The sequence below is a fragment of the Trachymyrmex cornetzi genome, unplaced genomic scaffold (assembly GCF_001594075.2).
Source record: "Trachymyrmex cornetzi isolate Tcor2-1 unplaced genomic scaffold, Tcor1.1 scaffold92, whole genome shotgun sequence".
NCBI classification, from domain to species: domain Eukaryota; kingdom Metazoa; phylum Arthropoda; class Insecta; order Hymenoptera; family Formicidae; genus Trachymyrmex; species Trachymyrmex cornetzi.
Genome location: NW_017300267.1, coordinates 2065707 through 2084694, shown reverse-complemented (window position 1 = coordinate 2084694; position 18988 = coordinate 2065707). Strand labels below are relative to the sequence as shown.

The 18988-nt window shown below is 37.8% G+C and overlaps 1 protein-coding gene across 1 annotated transcript in view; it reads right to left on the bottom strand.

Moving 5' to 3' along the window:
* The window catches only part of LOC108769579 (protein Wnt-6), a 39153-nt gene extending 20195 nt beyond the window's left edge, over window positions 1-18958 (bottom strand). Inside the window, exons 1-2 of the mRNA XM_018520614.1 lie at window positions 17511-18958; window positions 1141-1361 (exon numbers count right to left, since the gene is read on the bottom strand). Of these exons, the coding sequence (XP_018376116.1) occupies window positions 1141-1361; window positions 17511-17578 (289 nt within the window). The 5' untranslated portion in view covers window positions 17579-18958. The remainder of the gene's footprint in view (window positions 1-1140; window positions 1362-17510) is intronic.
* Between the last annotated feature and the right edge of the window lie 30 nt (window positions 18959-18988).

Here is an 18988-nt window from a genome sequence, read left to right as displayed (position 1 = left end):
TATATCTAGAATGTCTCATTAAGGTTAATTTAAAAATAATTACTACTTATTCGTCCGTAATGTATCCTAACTCGAAAAAGGCATACTTAAACAGTAAGATACAAAAAAACGCCATGACCTGTCCAAGTTATACATACAATAAAATAAAATATCGTCATAAAATATTTAAATAAAAAATATATGTTATATAAAGAATAGATAAAAAAATTGAATAAAAAGATCGACACCTCCCTTTTCTTTAAAAATAAATTCTAACTTAAACTGCATTCTTTTTTATATATTCTTTCCATCCTAATAAACTTTATGTAAATATAATTTAGAGACATGTAAGCATAAAACAATATAAGAAAAACAGTTTAATAATTTGATATAATTTTTCATTGAATAATAATCAATTATCCTAAATGAAAACATAAAAATACCAAGGCCATTGTTGTACATCATGTTTTACGATCGTTAATACACTCGTATCGGTATAGAGTGGTCAACGTCATGCTCCACACGCGGAGGGACTTCTTAAAGGCCCCGCACGTAGAAAGGTCCTTAAAGGTCCTAAAGGGGTAGCCCATTCTGGAGGTGTGCCGATCGGGCACCGGCATTTAATCGTAACGAATCGCCCTCAGGCCCCGTAGGGGAGTGTGTAATCGACATCCGGTTCGCCTAATGTCGAACGAGTAGCGCCCTGTAATCTGCCGCTAGCGTGTGCATTGTCGTGCGCGGGTCCCCTTCTCGCTCCTGAAAGGGGCACCATAGGACCGGAGATCCCTTTCTCGAAGAGAAGGCGAGACCGGGGCCCGGAATAGCGTTTGCTCGACCTTGCGACCATGATTTGCGAATAATACGACCGGATTCACGAATTTACGGGATCGAGTGTCTGACGTGCGCAAAAGCGTTTAGGTCTTTAAATACTCTTCGTTAATTATAAAATGTAAAAAAATTACTTATTTCTTAATTTAAATCCATTTGAACATGGAAACAAATTATTAAAGATATATAGTCCAGTATGTTGAAATAGTCAATTATATATTAAACGTATCACATAATAAACTAAGAGTAATACAAATTATTCAACCTCGATCTTTAATAATCTCTGAAGTTAATTATCACTGATTTATATACATATATCTCGATAAAGCTTACCACGTAGCAGAATTTTCTTGAGAGACCTCCTGACGGTTGTACAGTTCCACCTTCGATTTCGAAATTGGTATTGACATTCCCTAGTACCTACTTGAACACCCTTCGCGATTTCTTTCAATAAAGATGGCTCCTTACGACAAATGTCAGCTAGCTTTCCCTTCAGACGTCTTGTTTTCTTACAGACCAGCATCGGATCCATCACCAGCTGGCTTCCTACAGTCCTATAGAATCAAAAATAAAAATACGTGATTAAATATATTATATTACGTATTAAATATATTCAATATATTTTGTTATACCTACTCTTTAAAACTTTTAGAATGAATTATCATTCTAAAGAATGAAATCTCGCTCTTAAAGATTGAAAATTGAACCACTCTTTTTCAAGACTGGCTGAATTTATTTCACTCTTTAGAATGAAATTTTACTCCAAAGAATTTAAAGAATAAAAATTATCAATGAATGAGAATACTGTTATAAATACTGTATATCTCTTGCATCGTTCAAATTAATTGAATAATTTTTTAGCGATAAAATTAGACAAATACTGATATAAATAAAAAATTTATACGTAATTATACATGTTATGCGTACTTATTCTTGAATGATAAAAAAATAGCAGCAATCTAAACGCTTCCATGTATAATTAACTTATCTGCACTCAATATACTCAAAGTAACGATATAATCGTGCGAACCGCGAAGAACTCGGAGCAACGTCGTTCCCTCAAGACACGACACGCGCTAAAGAGGAAAACGGTCAGAATAATTTACAGAAGCTACAAATCCCGCGGCCGAGTTGCTGGTTATTTAGCTACGCAATATCTTTCCGCGCGCAATGTGGAAAAGGAAACGCTCTCGCGTGAGATTAAACGGCAGCTCTCCTTTCCCGCGTGATGCTTATCCATTCCTTCTAAAACCCGTAGAATCTCGGTTCTATAAGCACGAGTGTTGTCTCTCGACGCAGCCCTGATCCTCGCGATTAATCGCTCGTGTTTGGATCAGAATTTATTTCTCCTTAAGCACACCGTCGTGCCTCATAAATCAGTCGGAGCTTCGCTATTTACAGAGAATTCGGATTTACCCCATTAACATCGTCTGAACACGGAAGATTTGTCATTCTCAACGAATTCTTTAATACTACTAATTTTTCGTGTTCGCTACGCGAATAACCAGATCGCACTATGCAACGAATTATATAATAGAGCGATAAATTAACAAGGAAAAAGCGCTAAAGTTCTGTATACGTTTCATTCGATTGTGGCTACTAAAGTGGCGGTGTCAGCTTGATACACGTAATTTACTAACGACGAGTGAATTATAGTAATTGTATTGATGCCGTGCAATTGCGGTCGACACGACGCAATGAGATTATTATGCCAATGAAAGTTACTGTTTCTCTTCTCTTTTCCTCTTCAAGTATACACTGAGAGAAAAATGTTTAGTATTTGTACCTATAATTACATATCACTATAATTATGATTATTACTGCTATAATAATAATAACAGTAACTATGTATATAGTTCTAGCAACAAATGTATACAGTTGGCAAACTAAAATGACTATATAATTATAGTTGTTATGACCATAAAATAGTTGAAATTACCATAAAAATGATTTAAGTGACTATAATTTTATAGTTATATTTTGGGACAACCATAAAAAATATGGTTATTCCAAAATATGTAATTATAGTTACAAATACCAAACATTTTTCTCTCAGTGTACACTTCAAGTAGGATACTAAACGTCTCTAACATTTAGCGATAACGCATAAAATTTCATTACACACAAAAAATCAATAACTGAATGATCGTATTATGAAATGACAGAAAGGTGATAAAGAATTAATAAGGCAAGATCATGATGTATCCTGTGAAGCTACGGTGGAACTTTGTGAGAGACAAGAAGATGAAGTTTGCAATACCACGTCATAAGGGAATAACGACGGGAAAAAATCGTCGAAGAAGATGAAGATGAGAAAAAAGGAAAATTATATCACGGATAGTAGGTATGACAATCGAATCTGAACACGCTAACACCATTACGATAATTAAAGCTCCGGCGTATGAAACTCGTGGCGACGTATTCCTACGAATGAAAAAGAAAGACATAGAGCAAGAAGAAAGAAATGTTATGGAGGTACAGGAAGACCCCGTAGAAACGGAAAGAATGAACGAGTATGCTGAGAGGGTGTAAAGAGGGAGGAGAGAGAAAGAGCAGAGAAGAGACAGGTTGATGATTGCGCCGGGGGTAGAAAAAAAAGAAGAATAAAGCGAAATGGATTCTGAGTGAACTACGAGCGGTGGGAACTACGAAGTTGAGAAAGACGACTCGGAGGCAGAAAGGCACCAGAAGAAGGACGAAGGGGAAAAGGACGAAGTGGAAGAAGCGCGGACCCGCGAAGGGCACGAAGACGGAAAGGTAAAAAGAGAAACGGTAGGGGCTCAGGAAGGGTTAGGGGAGGGAAGAGGGAGAAATGGAGAAGAAGAAGAAGAAAGAGGACAGTCCGGGCGACCTTCGTTACGAAACGTTAATTAAGATCATTAGTTCTGCGTCGGTAGGATGCCAGGGCGCGTACACGACGGCCTCTCGGGAATGCAACGACCTTAATGGCAATAATTCCGTTAAGGACGGTTGCTCGCGCGCCCATGTACATCGCCACGGCGTCCGTTCTCGATGTGCTTCCTCTCCCTCCTTGCCCTTCTACGCTTTTCGTTCTGCACGAACAGGAATAAGAAGCCGAAGGTAGTACGACATGGAGAGTCGTGCACGAGAGTGACATCGTCATTTGGGCGAGGAGGATTCCACCTTGAGTGGCGACTATAACCGAGAATGACGACGACAAGAACGGAGATGATACGCGAGATGATACGCGGACGGGAATTCACGAGAAATCCCTCGATCGAGAGATCGTGGAATGATTTCGCGCGTGAGCGAAACGGAGAGGTAGAAAGAGATATGAACGGGGTAGAGAAAGAAAAGAGGAAAAAAAAGGAGAGCAGCATCGCTCTCGTTGGAGCAAAATATGGCGCATGTAATGTCTCGCGGGACGATCAGATCCACTGACAGAGTACAAGCCGCAGGAACTTCGATTCGTCGATATTCCTGTTAAGGCCCTTGGTCCCGATAGAGTCTGACGGACGACAAGTGCCGAAGCTTCTTCAATCTGTTACGAGGGTTCTCCGAAGAAAACGGTATCCTGCCTTCGTAACGAAAACGCCGTTCGTATAAAACATATTGCATTATATAGGATCAAGCGGAATGTTCTCTACAAGGGGTATTTCTCGATTTATCAAATATTACTATTAATATATTTATATGTATTTCTGTTAAAATATTACAAATTTTTGCATTTTCCTTCCCTCGAACACCTTCCTAATTTTTTGTCATACATCTCAAGTATATTTTTCAGGTTAACTATCGATTAAAAGAAGAAGGATTGGAAGACGCGACGTTACACATATTTCCTAGTTCTCTTAGATCACGACCAGCTGTCAGAAGAGCTGCGAAATCTTCCTGGAATTAACGCATGTACTATTTCTCGACCGGGCATCAATCTACGCGAGAATGCAACGAAATCACTAGGCACAAGATAATAGACGAGCGACATAGATATAGCTGTATTCCGAGAAGTTGCAGTATGCGAAACTACATGACAAGTTAAACATTGTATTAAGTGTAGGTTATTGTCGTGGTTCAAATGTCTTACATTGTGTAAATTTTATGGGAGAGAGGAAATGAATATGCCTGTCGGAAAGATAGTAAACATTTATGCGTAACTTTATACACGGGTATTCAAATAAATTGTCAGATTATCGTGTCTTATGTAAATCTCGAAAATTGTACTTTACGTATTTTATTTCTAGCAGTAATATACTTTATAGATATATTTCGTATCGTAAATATAAGTTAAATCTCTGACCTTTAATGATATAATATTCATATTCCAAGATTTTATTACGCAGCTATAAACTATATTACCGTGAATTTTTTTATAGTGCAATTACGGTACTAATTAATTATGAGACTTCTGTCGCAACATGTGGTTTAAAGAATTTAATAATAGTATTCGTTGAATTGAATCAAAACACACTATAAGTTAAAATAACATCCAATGCGTTTCGCTAATTCATCGTGATTTATTCCGTTCTCATTGCGCCTATAATTCGTATTGATAGTTTTCGTCGGAAAAACGTCACATGTTCAAATAAAGGCGAAGGCAACTTCCCGGAGTTTATCCGACCTTTCGACTTCAAAGACCGTTTCCTAGTGGCCACGCGCATCTCACCCCGTTAGTCAAATAAACGGTAGAACCGCTGTGCGTCGATACTAAAAGACCAATCCCCGAGGCGGATAATAAAGTTATGGCGTTATTGCAAACACGCTTTTGACGAGCGCCGCTTATGCGAACGTTTCGCACTCACGTCTATTAATATCGCCAGAGGCAAGTTAATGGGAATTGGAGTGGTCAGGAACTATGTTGCCATTCGTCTTCCATCTGTCGATTGCGATTTCGTAACTTTCCACAGACTAACATATGCCAATTTTATTCGCATTATTCGAGATGGAGAGAAGTTAGTGAAATATTAATAATTTTAAATAAATTAAATTAATAAGAAATATGAAACAAAAATACCAAGGATTTAAAAAAATGTAAGTATTCTACATATAATCTCGAAAAAAATATATCCTCTAATTAGACGAGTAATAAATCAATGTATTATGTATATATCGTATAGCTAAAAATTAAAAAAAAACGATTTTACTAAAGTATCTAAAAATGTAGATAGATGCATTTAAAAATAATTTTGCTGAACCATAAAATAATTATGCAGGAAACTCAGGCATGATAAATGTTGCAAAAAGTTTTGACGTTATAGCGATCAGTTTGAACGTTCTACATAATTATTTTGATAGTGTAAAAAAATTATTTTATATTTCTATACTCTTTAAATTTCTTTGGAGTGAAATCTCACTCTAAAGAATAAAAATTGAGCTAGTTTTGAAAAAAGTGGCTCAATTTTCAATTTTTAAAAGTGAGATTTCGTACTTCAGAATGAGATTCATTCTAAAAATTTTAAAGAATAGCTTTTAGGTATTTCAGCAAATTCGTTTTTTTCTGTGCAAATATAAATTTGTTGTCTATAAACTTTTTCAATATCGGTGCACATAAATATCTAATTATGAGACTCATTACCCAGCAGTATAATACATCGTCACGGAATACTGATCGCATTTAGACGAGCACATCGCTAACTCATCGTTTTTTAAATTAACAAAATTCAACGTACCGAATATATGCGCAACGATCTTTAACAGTCCCGTCACTCGCTTGTGCTTCTTTTCTTGCAAGGTAGCCCTCGCAAAAAGGCATCTCGGGATCCGCTACTAGACGAAAAAACGAGGGAAGACTCGGTTTAATCGACGACAATCGAGCCAGCGGAACGTTCGAGGGGAGAGGGGGGGGGAGGGGGGAGAGGGAGGAGAAGAGGATCTCTCGACTAGAATCGAGGAGATCGGCCCCACCTCATGTACGCGGAGGCAAGAAAAGAACTTGAGGATGGACACGTCGTCGCGAACGAAAAGCGTGGAGAGGCCGGTTAGGGCGGTCGACTTATTTATTGCCTCATTAGACGCCCTCACTTTGCTCGAAGGCAGCTCCACGCTGTCTGCTCAGATAGACAGTGACGAGAGAGCAACGTTGCTGGCCTCTTTCGGCCGGCCGGTTTGCAGAACGAGCGACGAATGGAGAGGCAGGCGGAGAAATAAGGGATTCGCGGGAGAAAGAGAGAAACGTCTTACAGAGAACGGACGGGAAGAAGAAGAGAGATCGCTTCAACGAGAAAGTCCGCGTAAAGAAGCAAGAGAAGAGAAATGAAGGAGAAAACGAGTTGATAGGCCCACTGGCAGATTCCTCGAATACTTTGCACACTTCAAATGAAAGTATATGTATGAAATAGGAAGATGCTATAAAGAAAATTGGAAATCTCGCGACCAAGAACGTTGTTATAACCTTCATCTATCTTATGCAGTATTTGAGGTAGGAGAAGAAACGAGAGCTTTATTATAACCTTTTTCACTAAATCGCGAGAGATGTTACTCATATAATATAAATCAGTATATTTGAAGGTAGAATTTCGACTTAAAATTATTTAAATAAGATTACAGATAAAAATCATTTTCTCCACGTAAAAAATGGAGTAAATTCTATCGCGAGCATCTTCGATAAGGATATTAAAAACATGTCTGAAACGAGATGCAGAAGCTGGGAGAGGGACAACAATTTATGAAAGAATTAATAGCGAGCGGAAGTAGAAAGTCACAACAACTCGTGGCTGCTAAATATGCGCATTCAATCTAAATCATCGTCTTGTTGCTCGACGACGTGAAGCAGACAGCGGCGTCGGGCCATGCAGATGACGAAAAGGACTACGACGGAACGAAGCCACTCTATCACTGAGCTTATATATGCCAAAGTGGTTCCTGGCGCGTGCTCATTTTACATTCTCGTTTCATTCCGTTCTCTCGACTTTAACTCACTTTTATCGCGATCGTCACCTTGTCGATCAAAAAATGTCCGCTAAAAAATTCAACTTAGCGATAAATATATTTTTAAACTTAAATTTTCTCCAAAAATAAAGATACGACATTCTTCAAATATTTGGAAAAAAAATCAATTTAAATTAAGTTAGCAAATATATTTATAAAAAGTTAATATATACATTGTATAATTTTTGAGCCTCTTATAAGCTTATGATGTTGCACAAGGATAAGTTTATTTTTCACTTTTCTAAAAGAATTCATTAAATCTATCCATTTATCTACCACCACCATAAATTTCCTTTATAAGCCGTGTCACAAATTATGCAGTCTGTCAAAAAAGTGCTATAAATCTTGCAAGATAAAATTATTTCTTATTTTGTTTATGCAGTTAGCATGTTTTGTCTCAATTTTCCTTATCTGTTACAAACAACGTTATATACTCTACTCTTCTTTCGCTAAAATAATCTTCCTCATAATTAAATTATATCGATTAGATCTTTCATATGAATACTATTTTATTACAGTAATATACGACATGTTAAATTTACAATAATTGTAGATGAAGAAGAGCCAAAGAAATAAGAGAGCTAGAACCATATAGTATCCAACGAGGATTCACGAATGGAAAAAGAAGCAAGTTGATTCCGCCTGAGAATGTCCCGAACAAATTGATGGCAAGGGTCATCGAGACCAGGTTACATTTTTGATAGTTTTTTTTGGTGAACCTCAAAGAATTCGTGCTCCGTTTAAGCCTGGACGCTGCATCGAGCATCTAGAGAAAAGAAAAAAGACCCGCGGTCTCGCCACCACATTGTGTGAATTTTTAATCAGCTTCTTCAGACTCGAGGACTCGGAATTCATACGCGAGTTTGCGCCTACCGTAATGAATTATGCGTGGTATGCGTTTGCCTTAATAAAACCGATATTGGGATTTGACCGATAAAGTTCGAGCAATCTGTGATAGTGACGGGGTCTTAAAATTCCGTACATAGCAGATGCACCCTGCACGCGCCACTAAAACAATTTCAAATTCTTCTTCTGGCATGCCCGAGCATTCAGAGGTACGCACGCGTGCTCTCTCTCTCTCTCTCTCTCTCTCTCTCTCTCTCCCCTTCCCCCCTCCTCCCTCTCTCTCTAACATCAAAATTAATCTTGGCCTATGACAACATCATGACAAAAATACAATATGTCCGACAGATATACATTCCAGAAATATTAATTGCATCATTTGAATTGATCGAATATTAATAATAAATGCAACATTGAGAAAATATAACGTGTCAATAATTAAATAAAATCTGCACCTTTCGTGAAACAAATTAACAGGATCCTTTAAAAAATTGTTTATTTGATCAAATATATTCTAAATAATATACATAATTTAAACGTAGAATTGTATAGCAAAAACTTCCGAATATCTAACAATGATTTTTATTCAATTATATATAGTATATTAATTACAGAGACAGTACGATAAATAAATGACAATAATGATATAAATGAGAAAAGAATGACTGAGGGCTAAAATATATTGAAAAAGAGCCACGTACTCATTCACGCCCGACATAAAGTTGCATTAACACCGTACTATTGGCGCAGCGAAACCATGACCAATCCGGTACTCTATAGGGGGAACGTCCGGTAAATCATTTATAGGCACGGTAGTATACGAACGACAGTAACAGAGCAGGACCAAGGGAAGCTCGGGAAGGTCAAGGCGAGGAATACAACGAGAGAGAAGGAGAAGGAGAAGGAGAAGGAGAGAGAGAGAGAGAGAGAGAGAGAGAGAGGACGTCGACAGAGGAAGAGAAAGAAAAAGGAAGGAAAGAAAAGAAATGGTAGAAATAAACAAAAGCGATAGCGCGAAAGAAGGAGAGAAATTATTACGAGCATTGTGCGTGGCCCGCACGTGGTGCGTGTTGTTGCGTCACGCCATGCTGCATTTCGCGCAAAGAGAGGAGCCAGTGTGCAAGCACGAAGGCTGGAGGGCGAGGGGCCTCATTTCCTAACCGCGGACACCCGTCGTTAACCACCCCGTTTCTGATATCCGTGTCATTGCCGGCTCACTGCTGTTATTATGCTCACCGTATTTTGACCCAGCAATGATTGACACGCCCCGTGTCGTGACAAATCGAGCATTTCTTTAGCGTGCCGCTTGCCAAAAAAAAAAAATCAAATCTGTGACGTTACGAAAGGTAAACTGTAAACCGTTTTAAAACAAGTGGGCTTAATAGAAATTTGTTTTCAATGCAATATATTGATTATATTAGGTGTTAAACTTAATTCCTGCCGTTTTTCGTCTCCAAAATTGATTTGTTTCGAAGGGAAATACCTTAATCAAAGTATTATTAATAAAGTATTATTAATTAGTAATAAAGTAGAAAATGGAGGAAATTATTTTGATCAAGGTATTCATTCATCTTCCCTTCGAAACAAATCAATTATTAAGTTTAACACCTAATATTTTAATATTTAATATTGCAATACGTCAATTATTTCCTATAAACTTTCTAATATGTGCTAAGAACGTATACATAATATTTTACTAATTGTACTAATTGTATTAAACTGATACATTTGTTGTAATACATTTGTTATGATGGTATTATCCTTAGGATGATCCTGAATATATCCTGAATATCCTGGGACATAATATATGAGATATATATTTAGAAAATTATATATACTGAAAATTTTAAAACGTCCTTAGCCCCAGTAAATAAGCGCTTAAAAATGTCCTAAACAATTCTATAACATAAGTTTATATTATATTGATGTTTTAAGTCAAAATCAAAGTACTGGGTAGTAATTATCAGTTCTTAATAAGAATGAAATTAAACAGCAGTGAAAAAGACACAAAATTAATTCCCGCTGCGAAAAAATTTGCATCTATTTCAATTAAAATCACTGAAAACGTTGCGGTATTATTAAAGCGTCGACAAAACCATAATTAGAGTACCAGATTCTCGCTATTATCACCCGCGAACGTTTTACGATTCATCTTACTGCGACGAATTTATGGTGAGTGTCACCATAAACCGACGGAAACAGTCGTAATTATAAGATAACCGACGAGCGGTTTTGCTTATTACAACCACCGTTAAATGACCGCTTGGCACTCCTGGAAGCGAATCCTTTGTACAAAGACATATTCGTCATTGTTTTTTTTTTTTAATACTAACATTAACCTTTACCGTACTATATACCATTTGCTTCATCCATACTATCAAGGATCACTAGAATCTCGAATCTTCGTTTTTTCACCTCTTCAAAATAATTCAAAAAATCTCTAAAAATTCACCAACATACTTTCTAGAATAAATATTGACTTTTTATTTTGGAAAATAATAAAATGTAGTATAATTTATAATTACCGAAAGACTCAAAGAAACTTGCACGAACAGGAATCGCTCGGTCACTTATAATTACTCATATATTAGTACGGTAAAGGTTAACTGTCAATAAATAAAACAATTAGTAAAGATCAATTTGTTCATATTAAATAAACTGTATTATATTTAATATTAACAAATAACACTCTTACTGAAAAATGCAGTTCTCGTTGAAATGTCATTCTACGTGTATACATGTATTAATTTGGCATGCGGAGCGCACGTGAATACGTGCGTTATGCACCTATCGTATTTCCATCTTGCAAGTACCGGAACGCAACCGCCTCGGTCGCGAATGATAGAGTGTATTCGTGACTGGAAAAAGTTCGAGGCACTATATTTAATTCGCAGAAATCTCATAGCTGCAGCGGCGAACGCATATCAAGCAGATGAAAAATAAGGAGATGAAAAGGGGATGAATTATGCGTGTTTACTGTTTACGTTGACACCGTATGACTGCAACGAACCTTCTTCGAATATGAACATCGAGAATTTCATCATCCATATAGAAAATATTTCGTGGCGAAAAATATCTGCGATATTTCATTCATTAATCATACAATCGCATATTTATAAATGTTCAAAATTTCCTTGCTCTGTAAATTTCTTATTTATTACAAATAAAATATGTAAATATCATATCTGAGTTGCTAATCTAGGAGGGGGAATTGTATATTTAATTGAATAGTTACGAATACATTAAATGAAAAATATTGTCAGTTTATGATATTTTAGATCCTGCTTGGCATGTTCTGAGAATAAAACTCATACCTATGATTAAGACCGCTTTAGCGCCAGCGTCACTGCTCGCGTATCGACACGATCAGCCACATACATCGTGTAATTATAGTAATCAAGAATTATTACGCGCTATCTGGACTAATAATGCTCATATTAGAAGCATGTCGTAAAGTATGCCTTTCCGCGCAAGATGCGCCGTAAATTATTATAGACAGTGTATAAAACTATGTAATTAAATTTGTTTTAATTTAATCTAATTTAACAGTTCCAACACTATTAATTTCCATCTACGTTCGCGAAGCTACATTGGCAAATGATAAATCACTAGCGAGCTACCGAATAATTATCAGTGTGTTAAGAAAGGATTTTGCATTCTTCATATATTTATATATTTATATTTTGTATGTATATATTTATATATACATACACCCACATATGTGTGTGTAAATTATATATAAATATTTGTATATTAATAAAATAAAAATATATATTTACAACACTGCCTTCTCAAATTTTTTATATTAAATACAATGTATTAGAAACCCTAATGTTAAATACGTAAAAATCAATTTATTTCGTACTTAAAAAATCTGAAAGTTGAAGTCTCTAAAAGTTTAAACGAAGTTCAGAAGTATTAATATAAATATCAGTAATTTAAAGTACATGTATATATACCAGTTACTTTAGCTAATGCTAGTCACTTCTTGCCGCTCGTCATCGTCGATATACAAGCTTACCTAATTGCATACACGGTGGATATTTTAAAAATAAATAAATCCACCTGCCGTTTGCAATCTACAGCTCGTAAGTTTGCCGATCGCCGATGCATACGCGATCCAAGCGCATGCGTGCTGACGCACGCGGTGAGCGCGGTCTTATATGATTATGAATATACAGCAGGTGAGAGAGAACGAGAGAGAATGGTCCAGGTGGGAGCGTGGGGGAGCGGATCGAGTTGTCCAACCAGCGGGATGGTAGCCGCGGACTGCCCACCTCGGCCCATTGGCCGGGTTCGCGAGCCCGCTATCGTATTATCGCCGAGACTTGCCGTTACGATACATCGGCGGCCGACCGATCTATCGCGCCCGTTCTCGAACCTGTCTGCGTGCCACGCACCTGCGATCGATCGCGCGCGACTATCCGCCGCTCGATCGCGTCGCTCGCGGAGACGAAGCCCACGAAGCAACGCGTGAAGGCGCGCGTGCAGCCGAGCGGGTGCTTATTAATGCGAAACGCGTGACGCCCACCTCGTATGAAAATCGGAATGATCCGTGGCGTAATTGGTAATTATGGTAATCCTCTAAGGTAATTTCACGGAAAGTCCGTAAAAATTTTACGGAACTCGTGCAGAGATTGTAGATTAACGGCGAGGAAAAATCGTGGAACTATAAAAATATGATAAACTGCGCAATCGTCGGCTAGATAAGCGATGTATCTGAAATACTATATTAATCTGAAAATACAGAGAGTCAAAGAAACAGCCGTAGGCACGGACATTCCATTAAAAATTGTGTTTCGCTGCGCTCGATTGGTGTAACAATTAGCCTTTTCATACCAAACGTTAGTTTTTTTCTTTGTAAATATGTTACAAAAGATCAATCGACTTACATCCTGAAATAAAGAAAACTTATAATATACTAAACTCTTATAGATCTCATCTACACAGTTTTAATATTTACGGAATAATTATTATATGCATTGTCACAGAACCCTCTTCCCTTTTCAGAATAAAACGGCATATGTATGCGCAACAGTTATTAAAGGACACACATCTTTTAGTATTTACCCTTGAAAATTGAACGAAAGAATTACCGTAACTTACAATAAATTTCATCCTAAGTGATACCACAGAAGTTGAAGAGTACTATCTGATAATTTCACGATCCACCGTATTGTTCTTCCACATTGTAACGAAAATCGACAGTATATCGCGTTCGGCACTTCGAAGAAGTGCACGAGTCGTCCAGGGACATACGATTGCTGGGTAGGAACGTGGAGCCAACTCCGTATATATCCTGAGAGGGAAGAAACGCAGGCAACGGTTGCCAGAGGACGACGAGGGCGACGGAAGACGAAGAGGACGAGGGGGCTCCTGCCGACTTACAAATTATACGCTCTCAACGAGATTTACGGGTGACGCTTTGAGCGAGACCATTGTCCATCCTCGCTCACTTCTTTACCTCTTTACTCCTCCACTTGGTCGTCTTTGTCCCTTCGTGAATCGCCCATCCTCTTTCGGTTCCTCCGCAAGTCCCTTCGTTCCCAGAGGACCGCGTGAGAAGGACGAAAGGACGCGGTAGCGCGCGAGTAGAAGGGAACGAGAGGAAGATAGAGCAGTATTCGTCGCGAAAAAACCGAGGAATGCCGATCGACGAAAGGGAATCCGGTTCCAATCGGATAATCGGAGCTCCGGGTCCTCGCGGGCCCTAGGAGGATTCGCGAGAAGGACGTAATGCGCGACTCGATGACGAACGGTCGTACGAGCGACTGATTTATGATACCCGCAATATTTTTGGAGCAGGGGTAACATTCCGCAGGAATAAGGATCGCAGAAATGACATTTCGTCGATTCTGTAGAAATATTTATAAAAAATATTTCGTTATTTTTTTTTAATTTAAAGAATTTAAAGAATTTAAGTCAATGTGCTTAATACGCCAATAAATTCATATCAAAGTAATGCGTATTAATTGATGAATACTCTGAAATAACAAAGAATCTATATATTGCACACTCGCAGTACTCATCAAAATAAAAATATAATATACAATAAGTATGTTATTTTTAATAATGTCGAAATGTCATGACAGAAAAATAAATCTTCCAACTTGTAGATATAATCTTGCAAACCAGTGCATAATATTGCTCTAATAGATTTATAAGATTTATAGATTGAATTTTGTGGCAGCGGTATGCGCCGCGATAACTACTGAAGTGGATAAAACGGTGCGACACGTGTCTTCATGCGCGATAGTAGCCGCAGATTAACTCGCAGATGATGAACGAAGCACACAGAAAGAAAGAGCGAAGAGTTTCCAGTCTGACCGTTAAGTACCTGTTATCGAAACACAAACCGTCATCCTCCTAATATATTTATCAAACACGCCGTGAACGACGGCTGCGACAGGTAAGCGAGCCAGAAAGCAACAAGGTGCGGACTCACAGTATCGTCAGGATACAGAAATCCGCCTTAAATCGGAAACAAATATTTAACCAGTCTCAAGAGGGACTTTATTCTCATTCCTGCGAAAAAGCTTCCTTCGTCCCGTTATAAATGTATACTCACAAAAATATTTCATTCTTAATTATAAAAAAATTTATCTAATCAGAATATATATATATATACATTTAATATGATTAATTCGATAATCGCTTAATAATCTTAACCCTTCGGTATTACTCTCGTTTTCTCACGTATCTGCCAAACTGAGTATTGTAAAAAATATCAAAAAAATAAATGTATTATAATAAATTTTTTTCAATCAAAACACCAGATATATATCAATATAACGGTAACAAATAATTGCACGTATCTTCATTAATAAACAGATTATATATAGCAAAATAAAAAAAACCTCGGATACATTACATTAAGATTGGCACCGAAGTTAATTACGTAGTAATTAATTTTATAATGAGTATTTCAGTATATAATTGAATTAATTTCATCTTGTTGATATATGCATAAAGTTCACACTACGCTAGATAGATACGATATAGTCCGTCTCCGGATGCTGTAATTCCGAGTGACACGGGCACGATAACGTTCTATCACCATGCAAACATTTACATAACAAAGTGAAGCACACAGCAAAATGTCATGCTACCGAGTAATTTATTATTACTCGTCGAGATAATTAGGATTCAACCGTAGCTACTGAATGTGTCACGTGATTTCGCGTTACAATAATTACTACATTCGATATTTTAGTATTTCCTCTATTTAGTATTCCTCTATTCAGTATTTCTCCTATCAACCGACGTTATCAGCGTAGTTTAGAAATAAATTAGAATAGAGTACAGCTTAATAAGTGGCAAAAATAAATTTTCTTACAATGGAAAATTTCTGGTTGAAAATGGATTCTTATCATATCGATCAAAATTTCTAGTCGTAGAGATAACCAGATGTTCAATTATGATATATGACCGAAATGCTGATTGATATAATCAGAATCTACTGGGTCGTTCATTTTCCAAAAATTTTTCTTAATGTGAAGTCAGAAATAAAGATATATTTAAAGAAGCGTTTTGCGTCGTCAATAATGAGCGATTTACGTAGCACAAAATGAAGTCATAAATCTCAAGACGGAGCTTGCTTATAAGAGCACGGATAACTACCAAAGGAGGATTTATAGCGCCATTACTCATCTTACGTGCGTGTAACGCGCGACGTAATTGATAACCCAGATGACGCACCTCGAAACTGGAGCACTCGTTAGTTCTTCACGTTCACCAAGTATTGGCGTTAAAATGCAACCAAAGCGACAATCTCGTACCTGTGTAAGTGTAATATCGTAGCAGCGCTTGTATCATGATTAGATACAAATATGCAATCGAGAATATAGCAATCAATATTAGCATCAAATACAAGAACGATAATTTGTCAAGAAGAATCATCAGAATACGGAAGCTTAGTTGAGCGAAGAAGAAAAAATTGTAGTGAATAAATCTATGATGCTAATAAAATCGCAAAAACAGCTCGAGATTGTGTTATTCGTTGAAATAAGTACGATTTAAATTATGCAAGAAATATTTGTTCTATATTCCCATTTTCTTATCTAAACATGGGGAAGACTATTATATTGTATAAATGACTTATGTCTTTTTAACTCTCGTTTTTATAACCACGTTTAACGGCGCCAAGGACATGACAAGCTCTTCTCTTTTTATCTCATTTTTGGGAAACTTTGACAAAGGAAGCAAAAATGCGTTTGTTATTCCTATCGCAGACAACTATCACTGCTGATTAAGATAATTATTAAGATAATCACGTTAAAAATACTACAGTGAGAAATGTTTCGAATTCATAAGTTCTAGAGGATTTCATAAAAGTCTGTGAACCGGATATGATGAAATTCTTATTCTCGCGCGCATGTGTGTGTGTGTGTTCGTCTGCCTGTTTATGTGTGTGTATAATGTATGTCTGTATAACACATTACTTGTATTTAAATATGATTTCTCGAATATTAATCAAAAGATTACTTATAATATTTATTTATGATAGACACCTTCAATTAAACAAATAGAACACTCTCTCTCTCTCTCTCTCTCTCTCTCTCTCTCTCACACACTCATTCTCTCTTTCTCTCAAAGCACATATAAAAATGCAATTTATATATGTATATTTATTTATTTATTTACTACTACGACAATAATTATTTTGTTAAGCAAAAAAGTAATTAAAAAGATAGTGAGTAAATAAAAATCTTGAATTAAAAACTATGGCGAAGAAAACAACTTAAATCAACATTTTAGATTTGCTACTGCTTACGTTAATGCCTTACGTCTCTATTGTGATTGGCTTATTCACTTACTGCCTTACATTTTTTTTGTGCCATAGTCTTAATTCTATCCATTGTAAATTTCGCTATTATTAACTTCATATAAACCCAATGTAAACAATCTTGTTAAAATATAACAATACGTTTTCATAGCAAAACAAGGAAAGATCACAGAGGAAAATTGTCACTCACCAGAAAGAGCCGGTGATGGGGGTGACGAGGAGAAGGCAGATCGCCACGAGAACGGGGCGCATCTCCATTCCCTTCGCACCTGATAACACCCTCGAATCGATCACCGATTAGGACCGTTTCCTTTGTCCGCTCTACGCACTGACGATCGATGAAATAGTCGATTGCGACGGTGGTGTTCGTGTGAGCGCACCGGTGCGGTGTCCGGCTGTAAAGACGAGTCGACCGCGAACCACCGCGAGTTCACCAGTACGTATTCTTCAGTTCCGAATGCACCTCGTGGCCAAAGATTGGCACGCAAACTGTATGCACTGTCCCCTCTACCGCGCAACTCCCTTATCGTGTGGTCCAGTAAAACTCGACATTGCAACGTAGATCATCGCACACAAAATACCGCTGATTCTTTTTGAAACCCTCATTGATTCAGATCATTTTTGATTGGATGGAACATATTTCTTCAGGCTCGATACAGAAGCGTTGAAGAACGTTGATGATCATTGCTTACAGATGTACTTGCAAAATTGTTCGTCCTTAATTCTTCGTTCATCGAAGAATTATTCTTGATGTTGCGTTTCTCGACACGTTTTGCAAAGCGAAGATGCCGAGATTACGCAGCCATGACGATCGCGGTGAACACTTGATCTTCATGATCGTATCGCACTGAAAATGCTTGAGGGCGATCGGAGATATCCTTCGTTGGAAGAGACATGTCTTTGAGACCGCGAAAAAGGAGCTCGCGATTCAAGAAAGACCCGGAAGAGGAGCACTGACTTCCGGTCCCTTGGACCACTTACTCCCCTCTTTTTCCCCCTCCCCAGCCACCCTCTGTCCTTCTCACGCACCCGCTGGCTCCCTCTTCCTTCTCCTCTTTGTCTGTCAAAGTACCTGATGTTTCTCTTCTTTCTCCTCTCTTTCTTTACTTCCGTCTGTTCTTTTTCTTCCTCTTTCCCAAAAGTGTCAATTATTTATAAGGTACAGATGAAGCGTAGTAAAGTCCTCTTTTCTTGATACGTGAGCAAAAACGCATCGCGTTCCTGCCAGAACTACGTCACCACAATCTTTGAGTGTTGCCTTATCCCCACCAATAGAGTTCTGGGGAGTAGAGAAGAGCTGCCCCCACCAATATATTCCGTTTTCTTCTTCCTCTTCTTCTTCTTCCTCTTCTTCACCAGCACCAGCACCACCACCACCACAACCATCACCATCGCCGTCGTCGCGAGACCATCGCCACCGACGCCCGCGACGGGTGCATCTTCGACTTCGCCGTCGCGAAAAACGTCGATCTTCGTGAAAGGGACCGTCCCCCACGAAGATATTGAAGATTCTTCAAGTAGATTGACGGATCAATCAGAAAAAATTAGATTCGCGAATTTCGTGTAACACGTGCAAAATTATAAGCGAGAACGAGAACGAGAGGGAAATCAACAGAAGGACAGAAATAACGGAAATAAGAGGGGAGGATCGGGGGTGGGGGGGGGGGG